Raw genomic sequence first — 14,495 nt, 5'->3', positions numbered from 1 at the left:
AAAAATGAAACATATCAAAATATGCATGTTACTAGAAAAGAGGCTCTAGAGCAGTGGCCTAATAGCCATGCTTTAAAAGAACACAGTAGACGACAGTGTGCAAGATTACCTGAACTGGTGATTTTTTTTCTTGTAGATTTGGTCGAACGCTTCTAAAACCTTTTGCTGCAAGAGAGGAATATGTAGCATCTCCATTCAGTGTCTCTTGATTTCGATCATTGTAACATCTCCAAGCTTTTATTAAGGGAAAGCAAATCGGATACAAAAATATCTACATTCACTTTTAACATTTTTTAAATAGAATTTATTTTTTATTTCCAAAATGGAAGTTTTCTTCTTTCTTTCTTAAAAGTTTAATATACATAAATGTATATGCAGTTTAAGTTTACGGTAGGATTAACAATGTGGCTATAAATATGTTTTTAAAAAAACTCACAACAAATGTAGTGGTTATTCAGAACAGTTTTTTTTTGTACCTGAGTCCGGTGACTGAGAATCACGCCCTAAAAGAAAAAGAAACGTTGAAATGAATACTCCGGTAAAAGAAACGAACAGTTGCGTAAAGATCATCTGGCCAAGAGCTACATGTATTTTTTGGCAAACGTTATCTCAGTTCTAAAACTCTGGGTACGTCAAATAAACTAATGGAAGTTTGTGCATTTATTTTTACTCCAATTAGAATGTAATTCATTAAATATCTATAATATATAATTAACACATATACCAAACACTGATTTTTCCCTCAGTAATACTGCAGCCATTCAATTTTATCTTATTATTGCTTAAGCTGGATGAATTTCTAAATATCAAATTAAAGGGTCAAATGGTTTGTAAACAATGAATGCTTCTCCCAGCAGTGAATCAAACCACCAGATCCTTAGCTTTCAATGCCATTGATTTTTTGTAGTTTGTGGGGTTTTTTACCTTAAGAAAGTGTAAATACCCTACCATATTATGTGATATTTTCAAATTATTCTCTAGACTTTGAATTTTCTTTTTATTGCCATTTGAGTCATTTTATATTCAATTCTGAAAGAGCTGTTACAAGACATTCCGTTGTCTTGCAGGAAGCATTTCAGTACTAATAAATTGCTTTTGATAATGCAGTTGGGAAGTGGCTCAATGACATGTTTACTCTCAGTTTTATTGGAATTATACATTCAAAGTATCTCCTATAACGTATGAACAATTTTAGGTAATCAATTTATGTTGCTTGGCTCTATTATAACACATGGCCAACTTCACCTAGAATCATAAAGCCTTAATTTTGGAAAGGATCTTAGGGGTCATTCAGCCTAACCTTCTGTCCAGGTCCTAGATTCCTTCTGCATGTTCCCTGAAACCATTATTAATTGCTGTTATTTCAATGCCTAATAGAACATGAAAGTTGCGTGTAAAAAGGACTCTCTGTTCTCTTTCTAATGCTTAAGGAATAGTTATTTTGAAATCTAAATACATAAATTTGGAATGATAAACATTAGTTGAGAAATACAAGACTTTGATTTTTAGATAAAATATTTATAATAGATTCTTTCCAAATCAAAAGAAGAAAAATAAGTGTGAATTGGTACAGAGTGCATTAGAATGACTCCAGCTTAGGTGAGTTAGAGGAGACTAATAAATCTTCATTCTTTATGATAGTTGCTAATTTAGTATGGACTTATCTCCAGTGAACTCAAAATCAGAGTTATAAAATGGGTACCATGAAGTAAAAATAACTTTGAAAAGTTATACATGAAATATTTATTAGACTTTACTTCTAGGATTTGATGGAAGCAGAAATGATTGAAATTCTCAAGCACTTAAATGATGATGAGGACGCTCTATAAAGAAAGCAAACACAGTGTAGCAATACAGAGTGATCAGAGGTCTGCTTTGGGGCACCCAAGGAGAGTGATTTAATAACCACCTGGGTGCCACATACTGTTTGTGGACAAGGAACAAGTTTTGGGATTCGGGGATGTGGCAATGAAAAGAGAAACAGCATTAATAATTATTATTATTACTTATAGTGTAATTATTTGCTTGAGAATAGGGAGTTAATTTTACTCTTGGTTTGATAAAACTGAGCTTATAAACAAGGGTACGTGCTGGGGATAGATGTGATAGAAGCCAAATGCTTGGAGGTGTGAGAGGTGTAGACCTGGTGAGGAAGAGGAGGGTATATTGAGCAGACTTGAAGGACACTTGAAATAAACTTCCTGTAATTGACAGTTTGTAGAGGGCCAGTTTTGTTTCTTCTTACTGGCCACCATATTGGAGGTTATGGAACCTTCAGTGGGATAAACATTAGGTGCAAGAATCAGAGGATAGTCACCCTAGGCTCAACTAGGGTCTATCCCTTTCCCCTTACCAGGCCCAAGTATCTCCAAATGAAACTGTACCTATGCTACAGGAAATATGAGATATTAATGGTGAGCTCTATGGAAAAGCCCTGCTTTACACTGTAGACACAAGTGTGTAGAATTATGAGAAGGGAGAAAGGATAAAAATGGCCATGGATCAAAACTTCAGGACAAAACCGTATTTTAATGAAGCTTACATTAATGATTAAAATCCTAGATCCATGTCAAGTAAAGAGAATAAAGTTTTTTTTTAAGGGTTGATAAATGACTTGGCAAATGCATGGAGAAAATGGTTTTGATCAATATCATGAACATTATTCATGACCATTCACTTGTGAAAAACACAGAACTAGAATTCTAGGGATCAGAGCCCTTAATTTCTAGTATTCTTTAGTGGGAAGTCATTGCTTCTTTGAAAATTTAAGAATGAGGAAATGGGACAGATTTATTGTTCCCTGGCTGCTCTGCATGTGAAAATCAAGAGTCTTTGAGAACTAAGGACTATAACTGCTCTTCACTCTTACAATGAGCACTCCCTGCGTCCTGGCAAAAGGTAGGGAACACCTGTCAGAGAAGTTGTCAAGGCCTTCCTGGCTTGGTGTCGGGCATTGGACTTGACGTCCTTAGAGGTCCTTTCCAACTTTATGATTCCAATACATGAATTGTCCATTGGGACTCTACTTCTTGTAAAAGCAAAAGAGAAAGACAGGCTGATTTACTGGACAAATAGTTGATGACTAGCAGCTCATGTTGACTCTCTCATCTGGGAGGAGAGATTGGGAAGGTTAGACTCTTTTGTGGAGGTAGTCTAACAGCCTCTACTTAAAGGCTGTTCTATTTTAACAATATTTAAAGCAGTAAATATTTATTAATCTTCCTTTGATTCACAAAAAGACTGTCAAATAAGTTCTTATTATGAAGGCTACCGTATAATGTGAGTGGGCATACAAAGAGGCTGATTTCTTTCTTCAAAATGTAATTAAAACTTCTTTGAAAAGGGGCTCATACCTTACATGTCTAATTAATACAGAAGAGATCTATTTTTAATGTAACAATTAAATCCAAAATTGAGGGGACCTCATTCTCTAGAACTCTTACTCCTATTTGATATAATGGGAGTGATACGAAATTTAAAATGGTCCAGAGCGACTACTAACTTTTATTACTGAAGATTATTTTATATTCCCAAAGTATTTAACATTTTCTAATATTTTGACTCTGAAGCATTAAATATATTATATTAAGTTGAGTGATATGAAATTACTAATCTTCTAGCTTTGACTCTCCAAAATGGCAGTCTCTAGCTCAACCTAATAGTATTCTTTCTGTGGTTACTTTTATAAATAACAACAGTATGGCATTTTTGAAGCATTGCCATGTTCCCTAGCATGTGCCTTAATGGTCCACATCTGAGTAGCTTGGGCTAGAATTTTACTTGGCTGAACTGTCAGTGATATTCATGGTATACACATTCCAACTACCTGATGTCCCTGGACTTCATTTTATTTACTTTCTTATTTCTCTTCATTCTCATTTCCCTCAGGTGTCCAATGTAAACACATTTGTAGTTTTTCTAACATTTTTCATGCTCACATACACATGAACAAACATGTACAAATACATATATAAAGAGAATTTTTTTCAAACCAAAATGAGATCATACTACATACATTGCAATGCAATTTACATTGCTTTAAAAAATGTAATATATTATGGAACCACCTGGCTTCGTATTTAAACTTAGACATTGAAATCTATTTATGGATTGGAGGTGGTGGGCAGGAGTGGGATTCTCCACATGGAAGTTTGTTTTTTTCCCTCAACGAAGCTGGGTAGTTTAGGATCAAGTGGCTTTAAAGCTAAGGACATCCTGACTATTTAATTAACGACTAAATGTATGTGTGTAAAAGATACTAATATGCACCGTGAGAATTAGAATTATTTAAACACTCTTCATCCCTTTCCCACTTCTGCTCCAAAAGCCATGAATATTATATAAAAAAAAAAAAAAACAAGGAACCCTCAACTAACCAACCAACAATCAACTAACCAGTCACCAAAACATATGGGTGTATTTCAGGGTCTAGAGAGGCCAGGGTGGAAGTCATGAGAGATTATTTATTATAAAGAGACTCACTTTAGTGAATGCTGAAATATCACACCCCCAGTTACTTTCTAGAGTATATTTATACTTGTGGGTGCATGTTAGTCTTAATTGGACCAAGATGTTTAAAAATATATATTAGAAGGTTCTCTGCTTATTGGATTAAAGGAAGGTTTAAAGTCTCTTTCAAAACTAATATTCTATCATTATATTTGCAACCTTTGGTATAGAAGCAAATTAATAAAGATTAAGTTTCCTGCAAATCCCACTTCCTGACCCTCTGTGTCCCCAGCCCCCAACAATTTTTAGGTAAAAAACAACAAAAGCACCTGTGAGTTATCTTAATTAAATATTATGTTCCTTTAGTTCATGCGATGCAAAAACTTCAATAGTTATTAACACTTGCATTTACTTAACACATTTTTGGCAAGTGACTGTTGTTTTTAATTAGATTTTTAAAATGTTTTCTACAAGATATCAGTTTCCTTTGGCTTCTTTATTTTTAGAGCAAAACAGTCATAAGGGATAGGAGCTATTCTTGAGACAAGAAAAATAAGAACTTGTGGGGCATTAGAAAGGTATTTACAGCCACTTTCATCATCCAAACAGGATAATTCTGGAAAGAAAGAAAGGTCAGAGAAAGGCATTCAAGTATGACATTCTGTGAGTTAGTGGTATTATACCTGCAGCCAATAGGTTTGGAGAACTTTGAACTCTCTTCACAGATGTTAATGTAACAGACATGGCAGCACGTTTGCGAGCACACCCACCGCTATCTGGAAGCAAAAAAATGATATAGCAGAGGCCACAGCAAAGGATAAAGCACATGCAGTATCATGCATTTTCAGTGAAATGTGGCAGACATCCATGAGAAAGATGGTCAGAACTAGTAACCATGGAATACATCTGCAGAATTTACACCCACCCCAAACTAAAACAAAACAAAACAGAAGAAAAAGCCAGGGGTCTGTCTTAGAAATAGATGCCAATGATTTAATAAAAAATCAGATTTTATACTTAACATTTTATGGGTTTTCTTTAAATAACACACAGCTATAGAATTCAACTTTGTTTACACCATTTAAATTCAACTATTAAATTTACAAGCAGTGTAACTAGCTTTTAGAGTTATGAATAACCTGTATTTCAGGATTAAGAGCTATGGTATAACATACTTTTGTATCCATCATATAGGTTTTACTGTATTCTAGCTATTATGATTCCTGCAAACAGCTTGAAGAACCTCTTGAAGTAAAAGTTGTTAGCTGTTATAGGTATAATATATTTGATACATAAGATTCATAAAGAAAAACAAATGGTGTTATGGCAATACTGTGTCTTCCCATGGTTATTATTAGTTATGGGAATAATTTGCCTAATTGAAATAAAAAACAATGTTGATATATACAGTACTGAAATGACCATGTTTTTAAAAATTAGTTTTTATACTGTTGAAACATATGTATATGATCTATATATTTTCACTTATGCAAATCACAACATGAAGCAAAATAAGTGAAAATTCATCAGCTATTTTAATATGATTTGAGAAGTTTAGCATAACAAGACTTCTAAAATTGGAAGGTTAATGTTCTATTTACGAACAGATTCCAATTCCATTCCCACATTCCTTTTTATTTGGAATGTGCAATAAATCGTTTTGCTCATTCCCCTGCAACCAAAAGAACTTAAATTTAATTCTCTTTGAAAGTTGTAACAAGAAGATGAATTCTTTAACCACCAATATTAAACATAATTAATATATACTGCTGCATGCTAGTCTTATATATTATTTTTCTTTATTTCTTAAGGAGTGTATCCACTTTGTTTATTGGATGTGAGAGAATTTAAGAGTGCTTGAAAGTATGATTTGGACTAATTGTTGGTAAAATCACAGGTAGTAAGGTCAGCAGACCTTAAAATTGATAGAATGATTCTCATGTCAAAATATAATTTCTTAAATATTGATATATGCTTAAAATAACAATTTTGTAATACAGATAATAATTAAAACAGAAAAGTGACTTGAAACAACATACGAAAGTAAATCAAAGACCAAATACAGAAAGACATAAATGGTAGAAACATACAACAAAATGTATCTTCAGGAGAGGCACCGATAGGATTTTAGCAATCTCTGCAAACTGAAAATAGCTACGAGGGATGAGTGTTTCTGATAAAATGCAGGTAATATAATTGAATATGCAGTATATAGCAGCTATCAATGTCTAAAAGGGTTAAGTAGTCCAGGGTGTTGAAGGTTAAGTAGTCCAGGGTGTTGAAAGTGTAAATGGAAAGCTCTCTAAGAGATTTAATTTTCTAGTTCTTTTAATTTTGAACATCTGAAAACAAGCAGAGATGCAAAGGGAAAATTTCAGAATGAGGAGACCCAAGGTCACTGGTTAAACCTTTGGTTTCCAAAACTCTGTGTTGAGCACCCACCTCAGTGGATTCACAAGGGTTTGGGGACACAGTTCACATTTTTGAGGAAAACACAGCGATATCTATCAGACAGACTGCATACACCACTGTCCTGAGGTAGTTCCCAGTTTCAACATGAGAGGTCGTGTTATCTTCCTGTAAATGATGTCACATCTTTGTAAAGCTGGGTTTTTGGTGATTGCTGTGATGGAAAGCAAGTGCCCTGTGAAAGTAACCTGGACCAGTAACTGGGAGTGGTGACGTACAATCTAATTCCAAGTCTGAGAAGTTTTGTAGCATCCAATACGCACAGGCATCCCAATAACAAGTAACTGTGGTTATAAAGAATGAGATAAAATGATTACTTTTCAGTTGACGTATGTTATTTTTTCAGATTGCTTCCGAGTTGATAGAACATGAGTACTTACTAAGTTGTTTGCACCTAACTACTTAATAAATACAACTGTTAGGTACTTCTTTTGGCTTGAGAGTGTGGTGGAAAATTACTGAACTATCTTGGCACCGTAAACCAAGAAAGTGTGGGAACCTCTGGGTTAAATAATTTTTGTATTCTAGGTAACTCTAAGAACTAGATAAAATGACGGGAGAATTTGTCTTTATTAACAGGTTAATAAAGAGCTTAATTTGAAAAGTTGAGGCATTTGTGAAATTGCTGGAACAGAGAAATCTATTATATTCTGTTTCTACTTATTGTGTCGATACTTTCTGCTAGTTATTGAAGATACCTTTAAGATCACAAAATGAGGGTGCTGTCTTACATACTTAGGTCATCCCAAAGAATCCTAATGCTACCGTTACCTTCACACTCATTAATGACCTGCACACTCTTCCAGGCAGCGGCAAGACTCTCAGTAGCTGTTTCTACTGCTGGAAAACACTCACAGGAGTAAACCACATACAGTGAATCATTTGATGTCTTATTCTCTTTCCTCCATAGCTAAGATTTTCCTTAGAAAATAGTGGATCGAAAATTCCAAGAGTACAAATATACAAAACATGCTGTTTTGTATATTTTTATACATTATTTAGGTACTTTAGTATGAAAAATGTATCACAATTCCCTTGGCTCGTTTATTATGTATTTGACTAAAAACAAAGAGCTGCTTTAAAAGAATCTTTTTTTTAAACATTAGTGACTGAACATTGAAATAGTAATATATCCCTTTAATGATTGATAGGTATTTAAATAATGAAGACCCATTTTATTTATTGGATACTTAGGAACTAATTTCTACTTCATTTTGAGATACAGTGACAATGCTTTTTTCAACTTCCTACAGTATTATTTATATATATTTTCAAAATTGGTATTTTTTTATAGCAACATTATAGTATTTTAACATTTTAAACAAAGGGTTCCAGTCACTTCTAATTAATTATGTATGCATGTGTTTGAATATCATCTTTTATATGCATACATAGATGTATAAATTCAGTCATATAATCAAAATATCTATGCAAATTAGCATTCCATATAAAGCCCAGCTTATTCCTTTGAATGAGAGGATGTTTAGAGGGTTATATTCATGCTGCTGTAACAGTAACTTGGCTCAAGTACCCTAGAGAACTAAACAAATTTACAAATTTCTATTTGCCTACTTTGTTATTATGGACTGAATTCTATAAATGGGAAGGTTAATTACTAAATGCATTGTAATGAATATGGCATATTTAGTATAATCACATATTATACCTCTGTCATAATAGGGTTATAATAAATAGGAAAATCAGACTCCACAAAATGAAGGATATTGGGAAGTTATGTTCAACTTAGGTCTGCAGGAAAATGCTGTAGAACAATAAGTAAATATAACTTTCTCCTGTGCACGTCCTGCTGGAGTGATTTTGCAGTTTCACAGTATGACTTACCATAGCTCAGCTGTGGGCTCTCTATTCTATTTGCTTTCTTCAATCACTTTTCCCTAATAATATTTTCCTTTCATTTCCCATGTATAATTCTGTCATCTCCAGTTGTCCAAATGACTTTTCTTGGTTCATTTCCAGGGTTATAATTTCTCTTGATTTCTAAGCCTTCCTTGTATATTTCAACTGTTTCCAATATCCTCATCTTGCCAGGTGCTCTACACACCTACGGGCTGACCGCATCCTCAGGGGCCAGCCGACCTCGAATTATCTGAGGTCGGTACGGCAGGTTTCTGCTAAGGGGCAGCCGCAGAATCACGTTCAATAGTGCATGTCTCTACACTTGATCTAGGGATTAGATATTGGTTTTCACCAGTGGTTGTTAATCCTCCCTTGAGGCATTTTGATAACAAGAGACAGCAAAAAGGCAACCAGCTTGACATGAGAAAAATGTCTTCCACTATCCTTTCTCCTTTGCTGTGGAGTGACGGCACTAAAAGAACTTTCCAGTGATCACTTGTGGATAGGAAGAGCTATTTTTAAAATACAAATTACAAAATTTCAGTGAGACAGTTGTTTTCCAGAATTATTCAACCCTGAATATAAAAATTTCAGGGGCAGAGGAAGGTGAAAATATAAGCTAAAATGCTTATATTATGGAAAAAAAATCATATGTATCAAGCAAGTATCACAAACATTTTTACAGTTAATCTGTATACAGCACAAGAGTTCAGAGCATCCCTGTTATTAAGCTATTTGGAGATACTGTTCCCATATCAAAAAATATAATGCTTAAGACTTTAGGTGTATTGTGTCTGTGGATTAATTAAGCTGATTTCCTGTGAAGCTTTGGCACTCTATCTACGGTCGCTGTCAACATAAAATGTTTACAGAACGGGGGATTTTAAATATTTTCTACTAGAGCAACTTGCCTATGAATTTAACCTATTTTAAGTGAGAGATTTCAAATGTATGCATTGAATGGCATGCTACCTCTTGCTAGGGTATACAGGAGTTAATGTCATGATGTGATTACAGAGAAAGGGAGTAAGAATATACAGCAAAACGGAAAAGTCTACTTTTGATAGCTATAAGATTAAAACACAAAAACAAAGAAATCAAGTAATGAATTTAGACTATCTAAGAAACTCAGTATCACATTTAGGATCAGCAGAGGGCTAAACTAATGATTTAGGGCCAAGATGATATTTAGAGAGCAAGGCTGAAGAGTTTAGAACTAACAGAGACAGCATACCTGTGTTCATTTTGACCTTGGAGGGTTTGTTATTAAAGTCTTCAGTTTTCCTGTAGAAAAAAAATGATGTATTAATTTGTTCACTAGCATGGGGAACAAAATATCATGAAAGAGTGTTTTTGTTTTTGTTCTGTTTTGGTGTACCTGTGAGTTAATATCACATGATCATTAGTCTTATTTAAATTAGAGTTTAATAAGGTGGCCAGGGCTTCCCTGGTGGCGCAGTGGTTGAGAGTCCGCCTGCTGATGCAGGGGACGCGGGTTCGTGCCCCGGTCCGGGAAGATCCCACCTGCCGCGGAGCGGCTGGGCCTGTGAGCCATGGCCGCTGAGCCTGCATGTCCGGAGCCTGTGCTCCACAGCGGGAGGGGCCGCAGCGGTGAGAGGCCCACATACCGCAAAAATAAATAAATTAATTAATTTTTAAAAATGAAAAAAAAATAAGGTGGCCAGAATTTATAATTCTATTCAAGTTAAACTTCATTTATTATTGGTCTTATTATCCTAAGCATAAACTTATGGTTTTGTTTAATGGTGACCATTAATGGATGAAAATGGGGTTTTCATTGTTAAAAATTAAATTGCTTTCATAAATATTTATAATAACAGTTTTTGTTCTCTAAGCCAGAAAGGATCACTGGTTGTTAAGCGTCCTCTTCCAGAATTTTAATAAGCACTCTGGTACTTTGAAATCATTACCTTACATTATTCAATTTGTTATAGAGTTAATTTACTACCAGGGAGTGTTTAATGTATTTAATATGTATGTTGAGCAAATAGTCAAAGAAGATAAGATTCATATATTTTTACAAAGATGCAAGAAATAAATGATTACTACAAAACCCACTTCTGTTTCAGTATCAGATATGGTGGTTTTTCCCATTGAAGTGTTTGCTGTATAACAACTGAGATTAATTCATTAGAAATGGTTGGGAAAATGGTGCTTGTTGTAGAAAAACATTTTTTAATATTTGTATTATTTCTTGACGTGTGAGATGACTTAGTTCTTTCCCTGGCGTATTCTCTTAGCCCACTTTTAGAGTTTCTTATTTATCCATACCCTACAAACAAAGAGAAAGGATAGGCTCTTCAAGAAGCAGTTCTTTTAAGAGGAAGAGCTCTCTGAAAGATGTTTAACCCTGGCCACTTTGCCTTGGCTCCTGAGTAGGGCCTGTTGTTAATGAACGTGAACTTCCCCTGCACCACACATTCAGTTTCCATGTGCATTAGCACTCTAACATCCGATAGTTAAAACAATTTTTATCTATACCTCATGGATGAGTAGGGATAGGGTTGAAATGAAATCATCTGTCATGACCTGTCAAGAAAGACCTTCAGTAAATAAGTTTTTCTTCATTCTCTAAAAAGAGCACCAAATGAGCTTCCTGGCTTTCTTGTGTTTGCCTGTCGGGGTTCTGGCCCTGTCCTCTTTTCTGACCATTTCTCCGGTCCTCATATGTTCTACTCTAGCCATCATTCATCATTTTCTTTCAACATGGCCATCGAAGTTCACCTCTTATAGAAAGCCTGGTTCTATTTAGTACTAATGTGAAATTCTAATAATAAAATTAAAGTATTCAATTGGGAAGACTGGACAGCTACATCAAAAGAATCAAACTGGACTACTTGCTCACACCATGCACAACAATAAATTCAAAATGGATTAAAGACTTAAATGTAAGACCTGAAACCATAAAACTTCTAGAAGAAAATAGAGGCAGTATGCTCTTTGACACTGGCCTTCATAATATTTTTTTTGGATATGTCTCCTCAGGCAAGGGAAACAAAAGCAAAAATAAACAAATGGGACTACATCAAACTAAAAGCTTTTGCACAGCAAAGGAAACTATCAACAAAACATAAAGACCGCCTACCAAATGGGAGAAGATATTTGCAAACAATTTATCTGATAAGGGGTTAATATCCAAAATATACAAAGAATTCATACAACTTAACATCAAAAAAAAAGCAAACAACCCAATTAAGAACAGGCAGAGGATTTGAATAGGCATTTTTCCAAAGAAGACATACAGATGGCCAACAGGCACGTGAAAAGATGCACAACATCACTAATCATCAGGCAAATGCAAATCAAAACCACAGTGAGATATCACCTCACACCTGTCAGAATAATTATTATCAAAAAGACAACAAATAACGAGTGTTGGCAAGGATGTGGAGAAAAGAGTATACCCTCCTGCAGTATTGGTGAGAATGTAAATTGTTGCAGCCGCTATGGAAAAGAGTATGGCGATTCCTCAGAAAATTAAAAATAGAACTACCGTAAGATCCAGCAATTCCACTCCAGGGTATTTATCCAAAGAAAACAAAAGCACTAATTAGTAAAGATATACACACTCCTACATTCGTTGCAGCATTATTTACAATAGCTAAGATATGGAAGCCAACCAAGCACCCATCCATACATTAATAGATAAAGAAGATGTGGTATATATGTACAATGCAATATTACTCAGCCATAAAAAAGAATGAAATCTTGCCATTTGTGACAATGTGGGTGGAACTAGAGGGTATAAGTGAAGTAAGTCAGGCAGAGAGACACAAATACTGTATGATTTCACTTATATGTGGAATCTAAAAAACAAAACAGGGAATTCCCTGGCGGTCCATGGTTAGGACTCTGCACTTTCACTGCCAAGGGCGTGGGTTCAGTCTCTGGTCAGGGAACTAAGATCCCACAAGCTGTGCAACATGGCCAAAAAAAATTTTTTTTAATAATTTAAAAAACCAAAACAAATGAGCAAACATAACAAAACAGAAACAATCACAGATACAGAGAACAAACAGGTGGTTGTCAAAGGGGAGGGGGGGTTGGGGGAAGAGAGAAATAGGTGAGGAAGATTCAGAGGTACAGACTTCCAAGCTGCAAAGTAAAGATGTCACAGGTATGAAATGTACAGTGTGGGGAATATAGTTAATAATTATGTAATATCTTTGTATGGTGACAGATAGTAACTAGACTTAATGTCATGATCATTTAGAAATGTATAGAAATATCGAATCACTATGTTGTGTAACAGAAACTGACATAGTGTTGTAGGTCACCTATACCTCAAAAACAAACAAATGAACAAACAGACTGATAGAAAAAGAGATCAGATTTGTGGTTGCCAGAGGCAGGGAGTAGGGGGAGGGGGAACTGGATGAAGGAAGTCAAAAAGTACAAACTTCCAGTTACAAGATAAATAAGTACTAGGGATGTAATGTACAACATGATAAATATAATTAACACTGCTTTATGTTATATATGAAAGCTGTTGAGAGAAAATCCTAAGATTTATCATCACATTGAAAAATATATTATTTTCTGTTTCTTTAATTTTGTATCTCTATGAGATGATGGATGTTCACTAACTTATTTTGGTCATCATTTCACGATGTATGTAAGTCAAATCATTATGCTGTTTACCTTAAACTTATACAAGTGCTGTATGTCAATTATATCTCAATAAACTGGAAAAAAGTTATTTAAACCTACAAAAATTTTTAAATGTGAACACCAGCTAATTATAATGATACCTTCTACCCCAGGGTAGGGGGAGAAATGGGGAAATAAAATAGCATGGAAAAAAATACACATAAATGATATGAGATGTATATATGAACCAAGAAGAGAAGGATTTTATCTTTTTTACACCTAGATTGAATTACTAATACCCGGTACTCAATAAATACTAAAACAATGAGCATATAGAATGGATAAAATCACAGTACTGATGTTCATCCCAATTTATATTTTAGAGCTATAAACTGAAAACAAAACAGATGACATCCTCATTATGTAGTGTTTTGGTATCACCTGATTGTGTATAGTGTTACATTCTTGCCCATCCACCCTGGAAGGACACTGCAGCAGTGTAGGAGAAGCAGGGCAGGAGTAATGTGTACAGTTGCCACATCTAGGACTGAGAGAATTACCACAATGTTACACTGAATTTTACGGTAAAATTTCACAGGCCAATTGACATTAAATAGTGAATGAAGGTAACTTTATTATGATGAGTTTTATCTTTTATTTTTCAGCTGGTATAAATAAAGAGGCATATTTCTATTTTCTTTTTCAGAATACAAAAATAAATGTGGTACATAGCTAAGTATGTAGCCTTAATACCTAATGTAGCCTACTTGGTAGCCTTAATACCGCCTGGATTGAAGGGATGCCAATGAAGTCAGGGAAGAAGGCAGTGGTCAGTGCAGGAGCCTTGAGAAAACTCCATCAGATGTATTTATTTTAATGTCTCAGGAGCAAAACTCCTAATACGTTAACCTTAAATGGACAAAATAAATGGAAAAGTAAAGCCTCGGGGGATGTCTGTGACCACGGCTGAGGCAACTGCTAAAACAAGAAGGAATAAACAAGTCTCCAGAAAAATGAGGACTGTAAAGACATTTCCCAAATTCTATTTATCACTCCTTTTCAAAACACTTGATGTTTAAAACTGTTTTAAGTTTTAAAACTGAATGACA

At 34.7% G+C, this 14,495-nt stretch overlaps 1 protein-coding gene across 18 annotated transcripts in view; it reads right to left on the bottom strand.

Annotated features, from left to right (window-relative positions):
- LOC132417760 (sorbin and SH3 domain-containing protein 2) overlaps window positions 1-14,495 on the bottom strand; it is a 206,858-nt gene that overhangs the window by 85,171 nt on the left and 107,192 nt on the right. For 15 of the 18 annotated variants that reach the window (XM_060001549.1, XM_060001552.1, XM_060001551.1 and 12 more), the window contains 4 exons: window positions 10,010-10,059; window positions 5,133-5,225; window positions 477-503; window positions 110-234 (listed from right to left, as the gene is read on the bottom strand). In XM_060001549.1, coding sequence (XP_059857532.1) covers window positions 110-234; window positions 477-503; window positions 5,133-5,225; window positions 10,010-10,019 — 255 coding nt within the window. In that variant the 5' untranslated portion in view covers window positions 10,020-10,059. The remainder of the gene's footprint in view (window positions 1-109; window positions 235-476; window positions 504-5,132; window positions 5,226-10,009; window positions 10,060-14,495) is intronic. The other 3 variants (XM_060001558.1, XM_060001564.1, XM_060001556.1) reach the window with 2 other exon arrangements.

The sequence above is a fragment of the Delphinus delphis genome, chromosome 21, assembly GCF_949987515.2.
Source record: "Delphinus delphis chromosome 21, mDelDel1.2, whole genome shotgun sequence".
Taxonomy (NCBI): domain Eukaryota; kingdom Metazoa; phylum Chordata; class Mammalia; order Artiodactyla; family Delphinidae; genus Delphinus; species Delphinus delphis.
Note: the sequence above shows the minus strand (reverse complement) of the source record. Positions and strands in the feature narration are given on the sequence as shown.